The sequence below is a fragment of the Adiantum capillus-veneris genome, chromosome 13 (assembly GCF_014529385.1).
Source record: "Adiantum capillus-veneris isolate H3 chromosome 13, ASM1452938v2, whole genome shotgun sequence".
NCBI lineage: Eukaryota > Viridiplantae > Streptophyta > Polypodiopsida > Polypodiales > Pteridaceae > Adiantum > Adiantum capillus-veneris.
In genome coordinates this window covers 159,662,879-159,687,031 of record NC_140943.1, presented here as the reverse complement: position 1 = coordinate 159,687,031, position 24,153 = coordinate 159,662,879, and the positions used below count along the sequence as shown (strand labels likewise).

Sequence of the window (24,153 nt, the reverse complement as noted above, 5' to 3'; positions counted from 1 at the left end):
GGTTGGTCGGTTGTCGTTGTGGATGACGATGGCTGAGATCTGAAAAACGTTGGCTGTTCTGAGGGTTGAAAACTAAAAACGCTGGTGTAGGCATTGCAAGGATTGCGCCTGTCACCAGCCAGTGGCAATTCCATTTTTGTTTATTTTCTCTTTCTTTGGGGAATTTCGTTTGTTTTACCTTTTGGAAACATCCCTCTGGAAATCTAACTGCCCTGTATTGCATAGCCAGTGTGGAACTGTTCAGAGAGAGTCCAAGCTTGAGGGCTAAAGAGCACTAAGGTTGGACAAGGACTATGGTTAGCCAAAGTGGGGTCATTAGCCAGCCAAAGCGGAATCCTTTGCTACATAGGCTACATTTCACTTCTGGGTGTGGCTGTAGTGTACAAAGAGGGTCAGATGACTTAGAAGAATGTAATGACAGAAACTCCTAAATTTTAGGGAGTGCTATTTTTGGACGGCAAAATGTCTTCGCGTCATTATGTGCAGTTTGACATGGGGATCATTTTGTTACTCTGTGGCCAAGTCAACAGAGGCTGCAGGTGAGATATTTTTAGACTCGAGGGTTTAAAGCGGGAAAATGCACAAATGAGTGACACTTGGCACTCTGAGGCCAGTTTACTACTTAAAGAGAAGGCAAAAACGTGATTTTCAGCTGTGAGCTCGTTTTTGAGTGCTGTCATAGGTGGGAGAGCTTCAATGGAGTGCTGGCTTACCCTCTATGTACAGTGAAGTGCAGGATGTCATGACGTGCACACCTCTCACTGCTCTCTCTCACCCCTATGGCAGTATGTTATGCCCCTCTAGTGGGCTTTTCAATTGACCAATGTACAATTGTGTGGGTTCATGCGCGATTGCCGAGGCAAGAGCCTCTTGCACAGGTACTTGATTAGCTAGCGGCTAATCCCCCGTAGGTACAGGTGATTCGGAGAGGTTTCACGTGCGAAATCTCGTCCGATTCAAAGGGCAAGTAGCCCTACAGGTGCGGGAGCTCGAGGACTTGCTATGGATGCGACCGGCACGCGAAACGGAGCCCGAAACAGTGAATTACAGCCTGTTGTGTATTTTTGCAGGTTTAGGGTTTTGGCCCTAAACGGACCCTAATACCCCCAGGAGGTTCAGGGATGCGAGGGGACCGCTGTACAGGTGATCTGGCGCATTTTCAGGGCAGAAAACAGAGAATTCAGCGTGCTGCAGATTCTCGCCAGGTTTTGCAAAGTGTCCGTATGCGTCGGGAAAGTCATCTAATGCGCGGGGATATTGACTGTGAAGGGTCCTAGTACAGTTATGCTACTGAAATCGGGCCAGAACAAAAGAAATTCAGCCCAGATTGTGCGGGGCAGCTTGTAGGGAACCATAGCTTTTATTCCCTCTTTTAAAGAATAAAGAAATACCGAAAGGGGCGCCTATTTAGGGGCCAATCTGGTGTCTAACTCGCATACAGATGTATTCTAGCATCTGTATCCCATTCCCCTCTCTTGTGTCATTATAGCACAGGTAGAATAGACGACTAATAATGGGTGAAAGCTACATCAAGGTTTGAAGTAAAGTCTACACGTCCTGCTAGAGGCTTACAAAGTGCCAGGCTAGGTCCTAAGTTAATGACTCATGCTAGATTGTAGCAGAAGCATGTCCACTCAGCCCATGTTCCCTACAATGGTATCGGAGCCCATGAAGATTCTTCTTCTACGGAGGATCGGATCCCTGTTGCAGCACACATGGGTTCTTGCGGAGAATCTAACAGAGAACACCTCTCAGTGGGGAGGTAAAGAAAAGTTGAAACCTGCGTGAGAATTGAACAAAACCACGAAGATTTAGGCATATTTTTGACGGGAAATTTTACCAGAGCGGGAGTACAAACGTCAACTGTAGGTTTGACAAGTGTGTAAAAAGATTGGTGAAGTACTCCCAAAATCCGAAATATGTGAAGCATCTGAAGACTTACCCGATGGATGAGATTCAATCGAGATGGCGAGAGGTCATTTATTCTCCTTTCAAGTTGGGAAGGAAGTTGAGAGATAGGCCGAGTACAGAAAAGTGGAAGTTGTACTCGCTAGATTACATGAAAAACAAATAGTGTGGGTGCAATGAGAGATAGTAACAAAAGAGTGTAAAAAATGTACAATAAAGTAAGCATGTTTCCTGTTCGTCAACAAAAGTAATTTGGCTGATAGTGTTAGGTATCCACTTATGTGAAAACACCTTGTAAACCTATTTAAGGCTCAAGATAACCTAATTGGAACCCCCCTTTTTTTTTCGTTTGCAAAGTTGGTGTTTGTCACAGTCTTGTGACATACTCCAAGAGAAGATTGAAGTCAAATATCTTTTAGGAGCCGACTTGCTCCACAACTAAGTACGTGTGAGTCCAATTGCTCTGGCTCTCTGAAATTGTATCTGATGCTCTCCTTTACAAGTGTCAGCCGTATGCCCTCATGGAGCTCAAAAGATAAGAGGCTTTTAATGGGTAAAAGCACATTCAACCCTTGTAAACACACATGCACATGCACCTGCATGCACATTCTTGCACGCACGCCTGCATGCACGTGCATGCCAGGCGTGCGTGCACGCACACACACACACATACTCTTTTTGTAAATTTGATTGATTAATTTACAAGTGGGAAACCTCAAAGCAAGGAAAACCCACCAAAAAGATCATACAAGGGAAAGAACACAATTGTGTTCTACGATGTAAAATTGCTAAAAGCAAACATAGAAGAGTTTCAAGATTTCCAGGGATATGTCCCCAGTGTCAAAAGGCAAAATGAAACGATTGCCTCAACGAAATCTTGAAGGATGGAAAAGGATCCGACGGTGAAACATACAGAGATTGCGATGGTGCCACAGAGACCACATCGACCAAAAATTGACCCATGCGAAGAAGATGACAAAACGTTGGAGGGAAGTCGAAAGAATGCCAAAAAGCCAGAAACGTTTGTGGAATACTTAAACCGGCCCGTAGGGCGGTAGGCGTTGGCTTTCACCCGAAATTCTTTACTTTAGACACACACACAGAGCACTTTGCAAAGGAGACCTGTAATGGGAATTAACACTTAATCACACACACGGCTCGGAAGCCAAAATGCTCCGAGCAGATGCCGACATTCTGTAGGCCCCAAAATTGGCGCCCCTTTCGGTATTTCTTTATTCTTTAGGAGGGTAAAGTACAAAGAAGAGTCCTGGGAATCCTTTGATTGTATCCCACTAGATACCGCCTGTTTTGGCCAAATTTCGGCAGCATAACAGCCCCAAAACTTGCGCGAAACCAATTCCCTTGCTGGAACTCGCTTCTACTGGCGTATACCCTCTGATTCCTGCCCAAAAACAGTAAATTCAGCACGCTGTATCTATTGGTTTTTGCCCTGTTTTCAGCCCCAAACAGTCCCCTACTGTCCTTTGCCAGTGGCGCACGATTCCCAAAGGTTCTGGCGTCTGTATGGCTGAAAAACAGTATAATTACAACGCATAAACAACGCTGATTTTGCACCTGTATGGTGAGGTTGTGACCCTCACCAGTGCCTGCTTTGGAGTAGCAGCTAGCTATCCCTATTCTTGCTCAAGGAGGCTCTTGCCTCAACACAAAAGCATGAACCCACACAGCTGTACATGAGTCAAATGAGGAGCCCTCTTGTGGGGCATCACATAACTGCACGTAGGGGAGAGAGAGAGCAGTGTGTAGTGTGCAGGGCATCACTCCTAGCACCACACTGTACATAAGAGAGAAAGAAAGCACTCCATAGCTCTTAACTTGTGAAGACAAAATGCATAATGCGACCTCTCCCAACTTAAAAATCAGTGCCCATTTTTCTGTAAGAAGAAAGTCCATGAAAATGTAACACTTGGCGCATTTTCAAGCATTTTCCCGTTTTGGGCTCGCCGCTTAAAAATATCTTGACCGGTTGCCCAGTTGACTTCGTGGTAGAGTTGTAAAATGTTCCCCTAGTCATACCGGAGGTAATGACGCGAACACATTTCACGGCCCAAAATAGCAGTTCCCTAAATTTTAGGAGATGCTTCCGTTGGGCTCCTAATGGTCTTTTGACCATCTATCCTCATTGGGACTGCATCAGGCAATCTTCCACGCATTATGAATCTTCCACGCATCAGGTAATTTTAGCCTGTAAGCCACATCGCTGATCTTGTCAAGCACTTGAAAAGGCCCATAGTAACGTATGCTGAGCTTAGGAAACAGCCGTTCCTTGCCCTTCATCTTCTCTAACCTTGCCTTTTCGAACCTTAACAGAACTCTGTCTGCTCTTTAATAAGTCCAGGTTGGAGGGCGAAGATATCCTCGAATAAAGCTCTGTCTGCTCTTTTGTAGGACCGGTATGCTTTCAGAAAAGCACACGCCTGATGCTCTGATACCACTATCACAAGGCGGGCACCACGTGCCAATAGAAAAGAACAGACTGAACAGACTTTTAGCACTTCAATAACAACTGAACTGAGAGAGAGAGAGAGAGAGAGAGAGAGAGAGAGAGAGAGAGAGAGAGAGAGAGAGAGAGAGAGAGAGAGAGAGAGACGACACGCGACACGGAGTGGCAGAATTCCACCCCCAGAGAGTATTGGCCCCAAACCTTGGCGCCCCTTTCGGTATTTCTTGATATTGCATCATCGAAGATATCCTCGAATAAAGCTCTGTCTGCTCTTTAATAAGTCCAGGTTGGAGGGCGAAGATATCCTCGAATAAAGCTCTGTCTGCTCGTTAATAAGTCCGGGTTGGAGGGCGAAGATATCCTCGAATAAAGCTCTGTCTGCTCTTTAATAAGTCCGGATTGGAGGGCGAAGATATCCTAGAATAAAGCTCTGTCTGCTCTTTAATAAGTCCGGGTTGGAGGGCGAAGATATCCTCGAATAAAGCTCTGTCTGCTCTTTAATAAGTCGGGGTTAGCGGGTGAAGATATCCTTGAATAAAGCTCTGTCTGCTCTTTAATAAGTCCGGGTTGGAGGGCGAAGATATCCTCGAATAAAGCTCTGTCTGCTCTTTTGTAGGACCGGTATGCTTTCAGAAAAGCACATGCCGGATGCTCTGATACCATTGTCACAAGGCGGGCACCACGTGCCAATAGAAAAGAACAGACTGAACATACATTTAGCACTTCAATAACAACTGGAGAGAGAGAGAGAGAGAGAGAGAGAGAGAGAGAGAGAGAGAGAGAGAGAGAGAGAGAGAGAGAGAGAGAGAGAGAGAGAGAGAGAGAGAGAGAGAGAGAGAGAGAGAGAGAGAGAGAGACGACACGGAGTGGCGGAATTCCACCCCAGAGAGTATTGGCCCCAAACCTTGGCGCCACTTTCGGTATTTCTTGATATTGCATCATCGAAGATATCCTCGAATAAAGCTCTGTCTGCTCTTTAATAAGTCCGGGTTGGAGGGCGAAGATATCCTGGAATAAAGTTCTGTTTGCTTTGTAATAAGTCCGGGTTGGAGGGCGAAGATATCCTTCTGTCCTTATGTGCCAAGACTTGCTCAGGTACCAGGATCTCATCAAGTTCCTCAACTATTGGCTGATCCTCATCTGGCATATCTTTTGGCACATCACCCACGAAGGGTCTTAGAAGATTCACGTGAAACGCATTATGAATCTTCCACGCATCAGGCAATTTCAGCCTGTAAGCCACATCGTTGATCTTGTCAAGCACTTGAAAAGGCCCATAGTAACGTATGCTGAGCTTAGGAAACAATTGTTCCTTGCCCTTCATCTGCTTTAACCTTGCCTTTTCGAACCTTAACAGAACCCAATCTCCAGGTGATAGTAGCAATTCACTACGTTGACCATCAACAATCTTTTTCTACTTTGCCTGAGTCCTCTCCAAGGCAATTTTAATCTTCTTATACATCTCATCCATGTTGTCAACATATTGATGTGCCTCAAAGATCTTGTCCTTTGTATGCAAATTGGAAGGAACTGTCAGAAGGCGGGCACTACGTGCCAATAGAAAAGAACAGACTGAACAGACTTTTAGCACTTCAATAACAACTGAACTGAGAGAGAGAGAGAGAGAGAGAGAGAGAGAGAGAGAGAGAGAGAGAGAGAGAGAGAGAGAGAGAGAGAGAGAGAGAGAGAGACGACACGCGACACGGAGTGGCAGAATTCCACCCCAGAGAGTATTGGCCCTAAACCTTGGCTCCCCTCTCGGTATTTCTTGATATTGCATCATCGAAGATATCCTCGAGTAAAGCTCTGTTTGCTCTTTAATAAGTCCGGGTTGGAGGGCGAAGATATCCTCGAATAAAGCTCTGTCTGCTCTTTAATAAGTCCGGGTTGGAGGGCGAAGATATCCTCAAATAAAGCTCTGCCTGCTCTTTAATAAGTTCGGGTTGGAGGGCGAATATATCCTCGAATAAAGCTCTGTCTGCTCTTTTGTAGGACCGGTATGCTTTCAGAAAAGCACACCCCTGATGTCTGATACCACTGTCACAAGGCGGGCACCACGTGCCAATAGAAAAGAACAGACTGAACAAACTTTAAGCACTTCAACAACAACTTAACTGAGAGAGAGAGAGAGAGAGAGAGAGAGAGAGAGAGAGAGAGAGAGAGAGAGACGACACGCGACACGGAGTGGTGGAATTCCACCCCCGAGAGTATTGGCCCCAAACCTTGGCGCCCCTTTCGGTATTTCTTTATATTGCATCATCGAAGATATCCTCGAATAAAGCTCTGTCTGCTCTTTAATAAGTCCGGGTTGGAGGGCGAAGATATCCTAGAATAAAGCTCTGTTTGCTCTTTAATAAGTCCGGGTTGGAGGGCGAAGATATCCTCGAATAAAGCTCTGTCTGCTCTCTAAAAAGTCCGGGTTGGAGGACGAAGATATCCTCAAATAAAGCTCTGTCTGCTCTCTAATAAGTCCGGGTTGGAGGGCGAAGATATCCTCGAATAAAGCTCTGTCTGCTCTTTAATAAGTCCGGGTTGGAGGGCGAAGATATCCTCGAATAAAGCTCTGTCTGCTCTTTTGTAGGACCGGTATGCTTTCAGAAAAGCACACGCCGGATGCTCTGATACCATTGTCACAAGGCGGGCACCACGTGCCAATAGAAAAGAACAGACTGAACAGACATTTAGCACTTCAATAACAACTGGAGAGAGAGAGAGAGAGAGAGAGAGAGAGAGAGAGAGAGAGAGAGAGAGAGAGAGAGAGAGAGAGAGAGAGAGAGAGAGAGAGAGAGAGAGAGACGACACGCGACACGGAGTGGCGGAATTCCACCCCAGAGAGTATTGGCCCCAAACCCTGCGCCCCTTTCGGTATTTCTTTATATTGCATCATCGAAGATATCCTCGAATAAAGCTCTGTCTGCTCTTTAATAAGTCCGGGTTGGAGGGCGAAGATATCCTGGAATAAAGCTCTGTCTGCTCTTTAATAAGTCCGGGCTGGAGGGCGAAGATATCCTTCTGTCCTTATGTGCCAAGAGTTGCTCGGGTACCAGGATCTCATCAAGTTAATAACTACTGGCTGATCCTCATCTGGCATATCTTTTGGCACATCACCCACGAAGGGTCTTAGAAGACTCACGTGAAACGCATTATGAATCTTCCACGCATCAGGCAATTTCAGCCTGTAAGCCACATTGCTGATCTTGTCAAGCACTTGAAAAGGCCCATAGTAACGTATGCTGAGCTTAGGAAACAGCCGTTCCTTGCCCTTCATCTTCTCTAACCTTGCCTTTTCGAACCTTAACAGAACCCAATCACCAGGTGATAGTAGCAATTCACGACGTTGACGATCAACAGTCTTTTTCTACTCTGCCTCAGGTCTCTCCAAGGCAATTTTAATCTTCTTATACAGCTCATCCATGTTGTCAACATATTGATCTGCCTCAAAGATCTTGTCCTTTGTATGCAAATTGGGAGGAACTGTCACAAGGCGGGCACCACGTGCCAATAGAAAAGAACAGACTGAAGAGACTTTTAGTACTCCAATAACAACTGAACTGAGAGAGAGAGAGAGAGAGAGAGAGAGAGAGAGAGAGAGAGAGAGAGAGAGAGAGAGAGAGAGAGAGAGAGAGAGAGAGGACACACGACACGGAGTGGCGGAATTCCACCCCAGAGAGTATTGGCCCCAAACCTTGGTGTCCCTATCGGTATTTCTTTATATTGCATCATCGAAGATATCCTCGAATAAAGCTCTGTCTGCTCTTTAATAAGTGCGGGTTGGAGGGCGAAGATATCCTCGAATAAAGCTCTTTCCGCTCTTTAATAAGTCCGGGTTGGAGGGCGAAGATATCCTCGAATAAAGCTTTGTCTGCTCTTTAATAAGTCCGGGTTGGAGGGCGAAGATATCCTCGAATAAAGCTCTGTCTGCTCTTTAATAAGTGCGGGTTGGAGGGCGAAGATATCCTCGAATAAAGCTCTGTCTGCTCTTTTGTAGGATCGGTATGCTTTCAGAAAAGCACACGCCTGATGCTCTGATACCATTGTCACAAGTGTAAAGAAAGAGGATGCAAGAGAGCTACACAAGACAAGCACAAAGCACACAGAGATGGAAAGCTTCTTCTTCTTCTTCACAGAAAAGAGAGTACAAAATGACTAAGTGCTAAAGCTGAAAAGTAGCACATATGTACATGTGGTCACTAAGTGTGAACTCGCTAGAAGCGTACTAGGCTGGCACTATAAGTGTAGTCCAGCTGTAGAATCATTGACAGAGATCCTCCGTGTCGGTCACCTAACGTGTCAATGAGCAAATGCCGTAAGCGGCCAAGACCCGTAGTGGATGCCAGCTCAAGGTGTAGAGCTCGACATCTCAACACTCCCCCTCGAGCTCTGCATGTCGCAGAGTCCAAGCATAGTCCGGAAACGTCGAAGCTTCTCAGCTCCGAGGGCCTTTGTAAAGATATCCGCTATCTGCTCCTCTGTGCTAACGTAGACCAAGTCGATGTCGCCCGCTAACACTCGCTTTCGAACGTAGTGGTAATGGACCTCTATGTGTTTGGTCCTGGCATGGAACACTGGGTTCCTAGCCAACTGCATGCTGCTGAGGTTGTCACAATGGATGAAAATCTGCTGGTCCACCTGCACTCCCAAGTCCTCAAGTAATGTGCGTAGCCAAGCTACCTCGTACGCCGCAACTGCTGCACCTCTGTACTCGGCCTCTGTGCTCGATAAAGCAACCGTATGTTGCTTTTTGCTGCTTCAAGTAACAGCAGCACTCCCAAAAGAGAACATGAAGCCACTCGTAGATCTCCTATCAACAATGCTACTTGCCCAATCTGCATCTGTATACCCATACAATGCTAATGGTGCATCTGCTGCATAGAACAATGCGTAGTCAAGAGTACCTTGCACATACCTAAGTGTGCGTCGTTCGCCATCCAAATGTGGCTTCCTCTGAAGCTGCATGAACTGACTCTCCAAGCCTACTGTGTAGCTCAAGTATGGCCTCGTGATAGTTAAGTAGATTAGACTACCCACAATCTTCTTGTACATGTTGACATCCTCAACAACATCACCCTTCTTTGCACTCAACTTTGCATTCACATCCAAGGGAATAGAAATTGGCTTACAATCAGCCATACCATACTTTGACAACATGTCCAAAGCATACTGTCTCCGTGATAGCCATACACCCTCTGGAGTCCTGATCACCTCAATCCCAAGAAAGTAGCGCAACTCGCCTAAATCAAACTCCTGTTTGAGAAGACCCTTCACATGGTCAATCTCCATAGCATTGTCACCAATAATAATAAGGTCATCTACATATATGGTAATGACCACAATCCCCACATCACTCTCACGTACATAGAGTGAATGATCAACATGAGCTCTCCTAAAACCAATACTGACAAGATACTTGGCAATCCTATCATACCATGCTCTAGAGCCCTGCTTCAAACCATGCAAAGCTTTGAGAAGTCTGCATACATAATCTGGGTAAGCTGGATCGACATAACCAGGTGGCTGATCCATATACACTTCCTCTTGCAACTCACCATTCAAGAAGGCATTCTTTACATCCATTTGATGCATAATCCATCCTCTAGATGCAGCCACTGCTATGACAGCTCTCACAGTCGTCATCTTTGCCACTGGAGCAAAGGTCTCCTCATAGTCTATGCCATACGTCTGTGCATAACCCTTTGCGACCAGCCTTGCCTTGTGACGCTCAATGTTACCATCAGCCTTATGCTTGGTTTTATACACCCATTTACAACCAATAGCTTTCTTGCCACTTGGCAATGGCACCAACTCCCATGTGTCGTTTGCTTCCAATGCAGCCATCTCTTCATTCATTGCATCATCCCAATGCAAATTTCCAACTGCATCCTCAAAACATGTGGGCTCCACATCCTGTATCACCTTAGCCATGTTGGCTTGGTGATGCGCTAGATACCCATCATAAGTCAATTTCTGAACTGGATTTCTGACTCTATTAGTTCTGCGGGGTCCTGGGTCACTCCTTTGCCCTCTAGCATCTTCTTGTACTTTCCTTACACCAAGTGTCCTGACAGCCGGAATTCCAAATTTCTCATCAAGACTTTGTTCAGAACCATCTGAATCCATGTCTACATGTGAAAAACCTGATGATGCATCAGCCATAAAGGGAGGTTCATCAACCTTTTCCTTTTCTTTTCGTGATACATTCCTTGTACCTGTTGGTGGAGTAACCTGCGTACGTAGTTGACCATTCCATGCAGAGTAGAATCCGTACGTACGTACGATACCTTTTCGTACGGTACAACCGTACGGTACGGTACAGTACGTACCGTACGGTATAGTACGGCATAATTTTTTTTTTGGGACGTTTTTTGCTCGGACAAATTCCGCTAGGGAGCGCTTCCAGTTAGGCTTATTAGTGTGAAGGGGGGAAGCCTTAGGCTTTTTTAATCGACCACTGTAGCAAAAGAGTCTTTGTTCTGTTACAGAGAAGTCTGCAGAGCAGTGCACAGAGTCCTGCAGAGCCGAGCTACGCGCGTGAAAAGGTACTGCTTCTGCCACCATGCACTCCGTACTCTTCTCTCGCACTCCGTACTTCTCATGTGCGTGCTCCTTTTGCATTTGCAATGTGCAGGATTCATTATGCCGCGTAAAACCAACCCCAACTGGTCGCTCCACACCAATGTTTTGAGGATCATCACGACCACTTCTCAGCAAGGTTCTGGTACACGCTTATGGCAATGCAAGTATTGTGGGGACCAATACACCAGCACTATTACGCGAGTCAAAAAGCACTTGACAGGCATCGGGTGCACTGATCAGATTGGTGCATGTGAGAAAATACCACCACCTTTGAGGGAGCAGCTTATTCAAGAGTATTTTCCTGTTGGTGCTCCTGCTTTGAGAGGTGCTCCCAGCACACAGGATGCTTTACATGATGCTTTTGTTGGAGAGTTGGAGTCTTTAGGTGCGGAGACAGAGGTTGGAGGAGGTTTGGCCTCCATGCAACCCCCTACTTCCAGAAAGAGAGCACGTGTTGGTGGTGAAGGTGAGGATTCCTTGCCACGTGAAAAAGGTATATCTGAAACATCAACGCAGACCACTTTGCCTAGTCGCATCTCTTCTCATGCTTGGGTGAAAGAGCGTCAGAGGGTGGCAGAGATGGAGATATGTCGCACTCTTATTGAGTGCAACATATCTTTCAATGTTTTGCGCGCAGATCAGTGGAAAAGAATGGTAAAAGCCATTGCACAGGTGGGGCCTACTGAGACATGGACGGGTCTTGATTACACAAAGATGCGCACCACTATGTTAGATGAACAAAAGGCCTTAATTGACAAGGCGCTTACGCCTGTGAAAGCTGGATGGAAGGAGTTTGGATGCACCATTATCTCAGATGGTTGGGCAGACATACGTAGACGACACATAATCAATATTCTTGTGTCTTCTGCTTTGGGCACCTATTTCTTGCGTGCTGTGGATGCAGGAAAACTAGGGGAAAAGATCACGGCTGAGTTTATTTTTGGTCACATCAAAATAGCCATAGAGGAGGCTGGCAAGGAGAATGTTGTGCAGGTGGTGACAGATAATGCAGCTAATTGCAAGGCAATGGGATTTATGGTGGAGCAACATTTTCCTGGCATAGTGTGGACTCCATGTGCTGCACATTGTTTGGATTTGCTCATGGAGGATATTGGCAAACTTTCATGGGTGCAGCCCATAGTTGCAGATGTAGTCAAGGTCACCACATTCTTTCGGAAGAAACATCAGGCTCTTGCTATCTTCCGCAGCCATAGCACTTTGGATATGGTTCGACCTTCAAAAACCAGGTTTGCCTACATTTACTTGGTTTTACAGAGGCTCTACAAACTTAGAGATCCACTACTACAGACAGTGGTGGATCCAAAATGGCGAGGCATGTCAAGATCGCAGGATGAATCTACAAAATACTTGCAGAGGCGGATCCTTGATGAGATCTTTTGGCAGGAAGTGCACGCTCTTTCAGTGGCACTCAAGCCAGTCTACGTCCTCCTTCGATTGACGGATATGGAGGGATCGACCTTGGGACTAGTCTATCATCTGTTTATGCAGATGAAAGACCACGTTTCCAAATGCGATCTGTTGACTATTGATCGGTAAGGGTTCCTCATGTTCTAATGGTTGTAACTTGTCTATTTTAACCATCAAGTCTAAGTTATAACAGTTAACTTGTATTGACAAGTTGTTTTGATATTTCAGTCGATCAGATTTATTGGGATGTGTTGAGAGCCGCTGGACTTTCATGAGCCGTCCCATACATGCGATGGCTGCCATGCTTCATCCTCTCTACAGGTCGCCAGAGCTATGGAGTGATACCTTGCTTAGCACAAAACAATCAGAGTATGTTGGGCTCATGTTTTCAGAGGATGATCAGCTTGGGATAGACAAGGAATTCACCAACTACATGAATGGCATTGGCGCTTCTTTCACGAGAGCAGTTTCTTTGAGGAAGGAAGCCACAAAGTATCCTTTGACGTGGTGGCACTCGTATGGGAGAGTTGGTCTTCCCAACCTCTCACGCATTGCTCTTCGTATCCTTTCCCAGGTTAGGAAACTGCCATCCATGATTACATTGTATATATCATTTTAAACTTCTAACTTCATCTTTATATTACTTGACACTTGTCACTCTCTTGCTGATGATTGCGCTCTTGCTTGATCACTGAGCAGGATTGCTCGGCTGGAGCATGTGAGCGCAATTGGAGTGCTTACTCTCTCATACACACGAAGATTCGAAATCGCCTTAGCACTTCTCAGTTGGAGAAGTTGGTGTATTGCAGAGCCAACATGAGGCTCGTGCGGAGTTACCATTCTTTGGGGCAACCCAAACAGGTAATTACCTTGATGTTGGCCACTGTAAACTCAACCTGCAAGCATATGCCATAAATAAGTCAGTTTAACTTTATTTTACTCTTCAACAGGTTGATGCGACAAAGGTGAAAATGGTAGATGATCCTAGACCAGAGGAGGTGGACCGACAGATTTGGACCGATAGATTAGAGACGAGCAGGAGCAGATTCTCAGAGAGCTGCATAGAGAGCTCGAGAGCGTGGATCGTCGTGTGACTAGATCACGTGTACGAGCTCTTAGCCTTCCTCTACGCATGGTGGGAGGAGATCCAGACACTGTGAGACGAGAGAGTATTTGTAGGGGGAAGCTTCCTATTCGCTCCATTCGCAGGCGAGCGAATGAAGCTGTTCGGCTCATCCATGCAGAGATTGCTGATATGCCTGAGGAGGCTTGTGGTGCAGAGGTGCTTGTACCAGAGTTGACATATGCTGAGCCTGACCCTGAGTTTGATGAGGAGGGCAATGTCCTTGATGATAGGGGCTTGCTCTCTACCGACGATTCATCTTCCGCATCTGACACAGACTTTTGAGGCCGCACGTCTTAGTGCACACTGGTGACTTCATGCTTTGGAGGACAGGTTGCAGCAGACTTTTATTGTTATTATGGCATTGTAGTATTTCACAGTACTTTGTTTTGGATCTTGATTCAGTTTGTATGGTATATGCCCACTTCTGGCTAATGTCATGGACATGATGTTTGAACTTTGTAGTTGTTATTTGGTCTTATGATTTATGGTCATTGGTTTTCTCATTGAGTATTGAATCTTGAGTCATTAAGTTTTTTGATCAATATGTTCATTTTAAGCATTGCATTGTTAATGAGGCTGAATTTTGAAAGGTCAGTGAACTTAAATTTAGTGTAATTGTCTTTTTTTAACAAATGGTACGTACCTATCACGTACCTAAAGGTTGGTTCAGTACGGAAGTACGTTCCGTACGTACCTAAACTGTACCGTACACTACGTACCTTTCCACCTTGATTCCATGGTTTCTCAACAGAGCCACGAGAAGAGTACTCTTGTGGTCCACTCAAAAGCTGTGACTGTGGCCTCACATTTTGTACAACCACATCATCTTTTACATCAGCCCCAATAGTGCCATGTGCATTACTGTACCAGCTGCTCATCTCATCAAAGACTACATCTCTGCTCACTCGTAATTCTCGTGTAGTAGGATTGTAGCACCTGTATCCCTTTTGTTCAAGGGAATATCCCACAAGAATACATTTCTCTGCTTTAGGATCCAATTTCCTACGCAACTCATTTTGTACATGCACGTAAGCTATGCAGCCAAACACTTTCAAGTGTGCCAAATCAGGCTTTGTACCTGTAAACTTTTCCTCCGGTGTTACATTATGCACCGTAGCTGTAGGTGTCCTATTCATAATGTACACAGCTGTATTTACGGCTTCAACCCAGAAATGATGAGGCATGTTCTTCTCATTTATCAATGCACGTGCAACCTCTGCAATGTGCCTGTTTTTCCTTTGTGCGACCCCATTCTGTTGTGGAGTATATCTGCATGTAAACTGTCTGCGTATACCATGCATTCGCCGAAAATCTGAAAAATCATTGGAGAAGTACTCCCCCTCTCCATCTGACCTCAATGTCTTGATTTGCATATCTGTCTCCTTCTCAATCATGACTTTGAATTCTTGAAAGTGACCAAACACTTCACTTTTGTTACGCATGAAGTAGACCCATACTTTCCTTGTATGGTCATCAATGAAACAGACATAATACCTGCAACCATGTATACTTGCAGTATCGGTTGGACCCCAAACATCTGTGTGCACCACCTCAAGTGGCTTTTTACATACATTGCGCTCATGTGGAAATGAGCCCTTTGACTGTTTTCCAAACTGGCATGCTGCACACACTCTATGCATACCATCCACCTTGAATTTGGGCAAACCTTTTACAATCTGTTTTGATTGCATGCTGCGTAATCTTTGCTCATTGACATTGCCAATGCGTTTGTGCCAAATGTCAACATCAGCCACAACACCTGTGTCTTGTGCAAAGAATGCAGCTTTTACCTGAGGCATGTCTACATTCAGCGTAAACATTCAGCCCACACATTTGCCCTCTGTGATCAGCTTACAACCATTCTGGAAATCTTCTACATAACAGTCATTTGGATTGAAGCGAACCTGCAAACCTTGCTCAACCATTTGTCCAACAGAAACAAGATTCTTTGTAATGTTTGGGACATGAAGTACATCTGCTAAGTACTTTGATTTCCCACTCTTCGTATTTAGAGGTATGTCCCCTACATGAGCAATGGGGTGAGCTGTGTCATCTGCTGTCTGCACATAGCCTAACACATCTGGTTTGCGCATATCTCTAAACCACTCTCCACGAGACGTCATGTGATTAGAGGTACCTGAATCCACATACCAAACATCATCTTGGGTGGAATTCTCTGCAGTCATTGTATTCATTACATGCTGCATAACAAACATGCGCTCGTTTTTGCTGTCATCTGCATCTTTGCTAGTAGATGCATAGTTGCCCTGTTCTCTCTTTCCACTTGCTTTTCCCTTTGCACAGTCACGTGACATGTGACCTCTTTCACCACAAGTCCAACATTCTCTGCTATCTGGAGTATTATGTTGCCTGCTTGATCGTGCACCTTGATCTCTTTGACTCCCCCTGCCTTGGGACTGGTTTATCCTGCCACCTGTATTGTTTTGATTTGATTGACCTTCCTTGGGCCTCGACCACGACCTCTACCTCTACCTCTGTTGGAGTTAGAATAGAAGGCCTGTTCAGAATTATTTCTGCCATGAGAAGAAGATGTGTCAAGGTTCTTCTCCTCAAGAATAAGCATAGAAATCAAATCTTGGAACACGGGGATGCTGTCTCTTGTATTCATGGAAGACCTAAAATGTACATACTCATCTCCTAAACCATCCAAGCATGCACGGACAATGTCATCTTCTTCCACTGAGACTTTAATAGATCCAAGAGCATCAATGATATTCTTGATCTTCAAGGCATAATCATTGATTGAGAGGTTGTTCCTCTTAACCTGATTTAGCTCCGACTTTAGTTGAAGCTTCCTGGCCTTGGTGTTCACTTCGAACACTCTGCCTAAGTTTCTACATGCAATGGCGGGGGTTTCAACATCCTGTAGATAGCCCATCATGCCATCTGTGATGCTCATAGAAAGCCAATACATCACTTTGCTCTGGCCTTGTTGCCAGTCCCTCAAAGCTTTTCTTTGTTCTGCTGTAGCATTTGCCTCAGGAATCTCTGGTTCTTTTTCATTGTCTCCTTCTACATAGTCCCAATAACCTTTTTCCTTATAGGAAATTTGTTATTCTGAACTTCCATGTAGGGTAGTTGTTTTTCTCAAGCTTCTCAGTAACAGTCTGACTGAAACCGTTAGACATCTTGAAGCACTAAGACAAAATAGCTGCAATCTGCAAAAACCTGCAAATCTGCTTAACTTGCTATCGTGGTACCTGTAACGCTTTCTACACTCAACGAGTGTCCACAATCAAGCGTACATACAACCATTGTACTTATACAATAAATCTCTGTATACTGCACTTTGAAGACCTGTTCAGAAACATGTGCGAAAAACTTGTGCGAACGAAGGGATTGTGATGCTCTTGCTCTCTTAGCCTCTCTTGCCTGCACCAGGCTTTGATACCATGTAAAGAATGAGGATGCGAGAGAGCTACACAAGACAAGCACAAAGCACACAGAGATGGAAAGCTTCTTCTTCTTCTTCACAGAAAAGAGAGTACAAAATGACTAAGTGCTAAAGCTGAAAAGTAGCACATATGTACATGCGGTCACTAAGTGTGAACTCGTTAGAAGCGTACTATGCTGGCACTATAAGTGTAGTCCAGCTGTAGAATCAGTGACAGAGATCCTCCATGTCGGTCACCTAACGCGTCAGTGAGTAAATGCCGTAAGCGGCCAAGACCCGTAGTGGATGCCAGCTCAAGGTGTAGAGCTCGACATCTCAACAACAAGGCGGGCACCACGTGCCAATAGAAAAGAACAGACTAAACAGACTTTTAGCACTTCAATAACAACTGAACTGAGACTTCAATAACAACTGAACTGTGAGAGAGAGAGAGAGAGAGAGAGAGAGAGAGAGAGAGAGAGAGAGAGAGAGAGAGAGAGCGACACGGAGTGGCGGAATTCTACTCCAGAGAGTATTGGCCCCAAACCTTGGTGCCCCTTTCGGTATTTCTTTATATTGCATCATCGAAGATATCCTCGAATAAAGCTCTGTCTCCTCTTTAATAAGTCCGGGTTGGAGGGCGAAGATATCCTCGAATAAAGCTCTGTCTGCTCTTTAATAAGTGCGGGTTGGAGGGCGAAGATATCCTAGAATAAAGCTCTGTTTGCTCTTTAATAAGTCCGGGTTGGAGGGCGAAGATATGCTCGAATAAAGCTCTGTCTGCTCTTTAATAAGTCCGGGTTGGAGGGCGAAGATATCCTCGAATAAAGCTCTGTTTGATCTTTAATAAGTCCGGGTTGGAGGGCGAAGATATCCTCGAATAAAGCTTTGTCTGCTCTTTAATAAGTCCGGTTTGCTTTCAGAAAAGCACACGCCTGATGCTCTGATACCACTGTCACAAGGCGGGCACCACATGCGAATAGAAAAGAACAGACTGAATAGACTTTTAGCACTTCAATAACAACTGAACTAAGAGAGAGAGAGAGAGAGAGAGAGAGAGAGAGAGAGAGAGAGAGAGAGAGAGAGAGAGAGAGATTGAATTATCGTCCACGAAGGTCATATATGACCAATGGGACCAAAAAGGAGCACTACAACAATTTCTCCTTGGAGCGGGGTGTGATACATATCAGTTAAGGACTGAGGGTCGATCAAGAGGGTAAAGTAAATAAAAGAGAGAACAAAACCTAAGGGGGTTCAACTGAGGGGATAGCGGGCTTAGGATTTCGAAATTCTTGGATGATTGCTTTGTCATTTCGGTAGACTGCCCATTTGCCTTGTTTACGTGCCTCATGCATCTTCTTGAGCTCACTTGCTTTACTCTTGAGTTGATTCGTGGTCAATTCTTCAGCAATCCAAAGCTTTTTTCCCTTGAGAAGTCGAGATTGGCATAACAGCTTCATACGCTCATCTTTGTCCTTAGAGGTGAGTATGCAATGTTCAGGTGGCACATGCCTATGTGTGTCGTTGATCCATGAAATAGTTTCGGGCTTGATGTAGACAGGTTGAAGAATGTCATTTAGCTTGGAGATTGCCTCCTCGAGGGTGTCCTCGATGGTGCACCACGGTGAGTGGAGCCCCCCAATCCTGACCTTGAGGCCGAGCGATTCTTGTAGTCGGCATTCATGTATGGCTGCCTGTATCTTGCTGTCGATCTTCTTATGTGTTGCTTCGTGTGATTCTTTTTGTATTGTTTCCATGACAGTCTTGGTGAGTGAGGTTTGAACCTCCTGTGTTTTTGCAAGTAGAGCTTGGCTCTCTGCCTCCTTTGCGTCTTTGAGCTTGCGTAGCCGTTTCATTGAGTTTCTCATTTTTCCCAATGAGTTCTTGAATCCGAGCCTCGAGGGCTGTGAACCTTGCTTCTTGGCGGGCGGCAGGGTCCTTCCTTGGTGCTGCAGCCACTGCAAGAAAACTCTTGCGTGCAGTGGGAGTGTCAAATGATGACATCGGTGCTAGTGATACCTTGTCTAGTTGGCAACTCTGTCGATCTGAGAGTGTGGTGGGCGGGATTGAGGGCTTAGTTTGATTTGAAAATAGAGGAAATTAAGCCTTGCTCAAAGCTCTGTATAGACGGGTCCGCAGGTCGGCACGGGTTTTGCTGGGGCCGAGCTCAAAAGGCCACGGGAGGGCTGAGCACAGATGGCCACAGGACAGGGCCGAGCTGAGAAGCAGCCACTCGCTGCCGGGTAGCAAGAAAACAAGCAGGAAATGAGTGTCGACTGGCAGCGTTGTCTGCAGGCTGTGTCGACTGGCTACGGCAGGGCTGCGGGGCTTTGGCTCGGGCAGGGCTGGGCTGAGAGTTAACGCCCCCCCACAGGGCTGTCCTCGCCCAAGGGGAGACAGGAGGGGTCGCGTAGGTTTAGAGAGAGAGAGAGAGAGAGAGAGAGAGAGAGAGAGAGAGAGAGAGAGAGAGAGAGAGAGAGAGAGAGAGAGAGAGAGAGAGAGAGAGACGACACGCGACACGGAGTGGCAGAATTCCACCCCAGAGAGTATTGGCCCCAAACCTTGGCGCCCCTTTCGGTATTTCTTTATATTGCATAATCCAAGATATCCTCGAATAAAGCTCTGTCTGCTCTTTAATAAGTCCGGGTTGGAGGGCGAAGATATCCTCGAATAAAGCTCTGTTTGCTCTTTAATAAGTCCGGGTTGGAGGGCGAAGATATCCTAGAATAAAGCTCTGTCTGCTCTTTAATAAGTCCGAGTTGGAGCGCGAAGAAATAAAGCTCTGTCTGCTCTTTAATACGTCCGGGTTGAAAGGCGAAGATATCCTAGAATAAAGCTCTGTCTGCTCTTTAATAAGTCCGGGTTGGAGCGCGAAGATATCGTCGAATAAAGCTCTGTCTGCTCTTTAATAAGTCCGGGTTGGAGGGCAAAGATATCCTCGAATAAAGCTCTGTCTACTCTTTTATAAGTCCGGGTTGGAGGGCGAAGATATCCTCGAATAAAGCTCTGTCTGCTCTTTTGTAGGACCGGTATGCTTGCAGAAAAGCACACGCTTGATGCTCTGATACCTCTGTGACAAGGCGGGCACCACGTGGCAATAGAAAAGAACAGACTGAACAGACTTTTAGCACTTCAATAACAACTGAACTGAGAGAGAGAGAGAGAGAGACGACACGCGACACGGAGTGGCGGATTCCATCCCAGAGAGTATTGGCCCCAAACCTTGGCGCCCCTTTCGGTATTTCTTTATATTGCATCATCGAAGATATCCTCGAATAAAGCTCTGTCTGCTCTTTAATAAGTCCGGGTTGGAGGGCGAAGATATCCTCCAATAAAGCTCTGTCTGCTCTTTAATAAGTCCGGGTTGGAGGGCGAAGATATCCTAGAATAAAGCTCTGTCTGCTCTTTAATAAGTCCGGGTTGGAGGGCGAAGATATCCTCGAATAAAGCTCTGTGTGCTCTTTAATAAGTCCGGGTTGGAGGGCGAAGATATCCTCGAATAAAGCTCTGTCTGCTCTTATGTAGGACCGGTATGCTTTCAGAAAAGCACACGCCTGATGCTCTGATACCACTGTCACAAGGCGACCACCATGTGCCAATAGAAAAGAACAGACTGAACAGACTTTTAGCACTTCAATAACAACTGAACTTAGAGAGAGAGAGAGAGAGAGAGAGAGAGAGAGAGAGAGAGAGAGAGAGAGAGAGAGACACGGAGTGGCGGAATTCTACTCCAGAGAGTATTGGCCCCAAACCTTGGTGCCCCTTTCGGTATTTCTTTATATTGCATCATCGAAGATATCCTCGAATAAAGCTCTGTCTGCTCTTTAATAAGTCCGGGTTGGAGGGCGAAGATATCCTCGAATAAAGCTGTGTCTGCTCTTTAATAAGTCCGGGTTGGAGGGCGAAGATATCCTAGAATAAAGCTTTGTTTGCTCTTTAATAAGTCCGGCTTGGAGGGCGAAGATATCCTCGAATAAAGCTCTGTCTGCTTTTTAATAAGTCCGGGTTGGAGGGCGAAGATATCCTCGAATAAAGCTCTGTCTGTTCTTTAATAAGTCCGGGTTGGAGGGCGAAGATATCCTCGAATAAAGCTCTGTCTGCTCTTTTGTAGGACCTGTATGCTTTTAGAAAAGCACACGCCTGATGCTCTGATACCACTGTCACAAGGCGGGCACCACGTGCCAATAGAAAAGAATAGACTGAACCTACTTTTAGGACTTCAATAACAACTGAACTGAGAGAGAGAGAGAGAGAGAGAGAGAGAGAGAGAGAGAGAGAGAGAGAGAGAGAGAGAGAGAGAGAGAGAGAGAGAGAGAGAGAGAGAGACGATACGCGACACGGAGTGGCGAAATTCCACCCCAAAGAGTATTGGCCCCAAACCTTGGCGCCCCTTTCGATATTTCTTTATATTGCATATACTTGGAAGATCAAAGATAAAGTCCATAACAATGCTTTCCCATGGCCTATCCAGAATCAACTGTGGTTGTAACAACCTTGGTGCCTTTTGCCTGTCAAACTTGACCTTTTGGCAAACTATGCACAATGGCATCCATATCTCTCCTCAAGGTAGGCCAATAGAAGAATGTCTCTACCGCTTTAACTGTTGCATCAATGCCACGATGCCTTGCATACGGTGGGACATGACTCTCTTCCATGACCTTATGTCGCAGTGGCCTAGTGACACAAAATCTGCCATGCATCATCATAAAACCATCTCTGAGGAGGTAGTGCTCGTGATGTTGCCCCTCTTGTAACTGTTCAAAGATTCTTGCAAAATCTTCATCAGCAGTATACTGTTTCTTCATGTCATCTAACTCATGATGATAAGGAATTGACACAGCTGAAATTTGTGGCGTTTCTTTCCATGTTCCACTTCCAGATTATGCATGTGGAAGGCAAGAAGAAAGTTGTGGCTGATGCGTTATCAAATCAGCCACAACTTTCTTCTTGCCTTCCACATGCATAATCTGGAAGTGGAACATGGAAAGAATGTTTGCCCATCGCATATGCTTTTTGGATAAGTTTGACGGTGTGAAGAAGTATCGCAAGGTCTGATGATATGTTTGGACAACAAAATCAACACCTAAGAGGTAGTGCTTCCAGCTAGAAAGCGCATGAATCACGGCGAAGAGCTCTTTCTCATAGACTTGCATAGTCCTCTCTGGCCCTTGCAAAATTCGGTTTTCATAAGCTACTACCCGTCTGTCTTGCATTAGCACTGCTCCGATGCTACTGCCACACGCGTCACACTGGACCACAAATGACTTCCTTAGATCTGGCAAAACAATAACTGGATCTGAAGTCAACTTTTCCTATAAGCGACTAAAAGCTGAAATCTCTTTTTGGGTTCATCTGAAAGTGACCTCTTTCTTTTGCAAAGCGTGAAGAGGCGATGCTATCTCTGCAAAATTTCTGATAAACCTTCTATAGTCGGAACACAATCCCAAGAAGCTTCTGACATCGTGCACAGTCTTCAAGTTTGGCCATGTCTTGATAGCTTCGACCTTTGCGGGATCCATTCTAACACCATCCTTTGAGAGTATGTGACCAAGAAAGTGGATCTCTTCGAGGAAGAATTCACTTTTCTTAGGATTGACAAGTAACCCGTGACTGCGCAGCTCTTCGAACACAATGGCCAAGTGATGCGTATGCTCCTCTTCATTCTTCGAATACACTATCGTGTCATCGAAGAAAGTTCCAACAAACTTTGATGCGAGCGGAAAATCCGGTCCATCATTTTGTTGAACGTGGCAAGAGCATTTGGTAGCCCAAACGGCATCACTAGAAACTCATAAAGACCAAATGTCGTTCTAAACGCAGTCTTGTGCACATCTTCTGGCCTTATATGAATCTGATGGTACCCACTCTTAAGGTCTATCCTGCTGAAAATTGCAGCACCCTCTAAACGATCGAGAATATCATCAATTCTAGGAATAGGGAACCTATTCTTGATGGTATTCTTATTCAACGCACGGTAATCAATACACATGTGCCATGAGCCATCCTTCTTCTGCACTAGGAGCACTGGGGAGTGAGGAACTAGCCTGAATAAGCCCCTTCTCTAATAACTCCTCTAACCTGGCCCATAATCTCTTTCTGTTGCGCCACACTATCCCTGTAGGGAGGTCTATTTGGTGGGCTACACCCTTGCACCAAATCTATCCGATGGTCCTCAGGTCTCTCTGGCGGCAATTGTGACGGTAATGAATCAGAAAAACAGTCACTAAACTTTTGCAAAAATGCTGACCTTTCTTTATCTAACACAGATAAATTTGACTGATCACTATCTGAGACATCACTTGCAAAAATCAAGTACACAGAAAGATGATTCTTTATTTCAGAAGTGATAGCAGAAGCAGATACAATAGGGACTGGCTCTCCTCTAAGCTTTACATCCAAGATGTGAGTTTTGCCCCTATGCTGTACAATGATCTTTTTGTTGTAGGCATCCAAGACTCCATGCACTCGGAACATCCACGGGATCCCCAACAAGGCGTCACAACCTTCCAGTGGCATGATGTAAAACTCTTCAGTGTCCACATACGACTGAATATGCAGACGCAGTTTTCCAATGATGGGAGTAACACACTCTGAGTGGCCAGGACATGCCAACCCTGCCTTTGCTTTGTACCCCATCTCTTCAGCTCTGATGCCCAGCTTCATAGCTAACTCTGGTGAGATAAAGTTGGCTTTGGCACCTGGATCAAAGAAGATGAGTGCCGTCTGATCCCTAACTTTACCCCATGCCTTGCATAACTCACTGGCATCTGTGCTGGGCCGGTCACCCACCATGTCTGGCACTAAATCTGCCGTGGGTTTTGGCTTCTTGTCTTTTTGGTCTTCTTTATCCTCTGAATCAGTTGGCCTTTTTCTTTGTGGACAATTGATAGAAAAGTGACCAGGCTGCTCGCATATAAAGCATTTGTTCTCAGCCATTAGGACCTTCTTTTCCTCGAGCGACTTGCGCACAAAAGGCTTTCTTTTCTGTTTCTTTGCCTGCGCTCTAGAAGTCCCAGCTGAATCCTTGTCTTTGGTGGCCTTTTTTTGACCCCTGTGACGCATCGGCAGCCGTTTTCACAAAGGGCTTCTTCGTTGAATTTTTCTTTTGCTGCCCTCCTTTGTCAGTGCTCGGAAATCCACTATCCTCTCCTTTCAACAAGGCAAGACCAATGTTCGCAACTTCCATAAGCTGAGTTAGGGTAGCCACTGTGTTCTTTGTACAGTAATCACGAAGCCCTTTAGGCAGCCAACAACAATACT

The 24,153-nt window shown here is 45.5% G+C and overlaps 3 protein-coding genes across 3 annotated transcripts in view; 2 read left to right on the top strand and 1 right to left on the bottom strand.

Annotated features, from left to right (window-relative positions):
* LOC147445179 (myosin-H heavy protein) overlaps positions 1–24,153 on the top strand; it is a 46,838-nt gene that overhangs the window by 9,234 nt on the left and 13,451 nt on the right. The window lies entirely within an intron of this gene.
* On the top strand, positions 10,719–14,035 carry LOC147445181 (uncharacterized). The gene is made up of 4 exons (XM_086527663.1): positions 10,719–12,498; positions 12,602–12,947; positions 13,073–13,285; positions 13,398–14,035. Exons 1-4 carry the CDS (start codon positions 10,964–10,966, stop codon positions 13,779–13,781), a joined length of 2,478 nt encoding a protein of 825 aa, XP_086383789.1. The 5' UTR covers positions 10,719–10,963; the 3' UTR covers positions 13,782–14,035.
* On the bottom strand, positions 17,721–18,764 carry LOC147445180 (uncharacterized). Its single transcript, XM_086527632.1, has one exon. It carries the CDS (start codon positions 18,759–18,761, stop codon positions 18,138–18,140), a length of 624 nt encoding a protein of 207 aa, XP_086383758.1. The 5' UTR covers positions 18,762–18,764; the 3' UTR covers positions 17,721–18,137.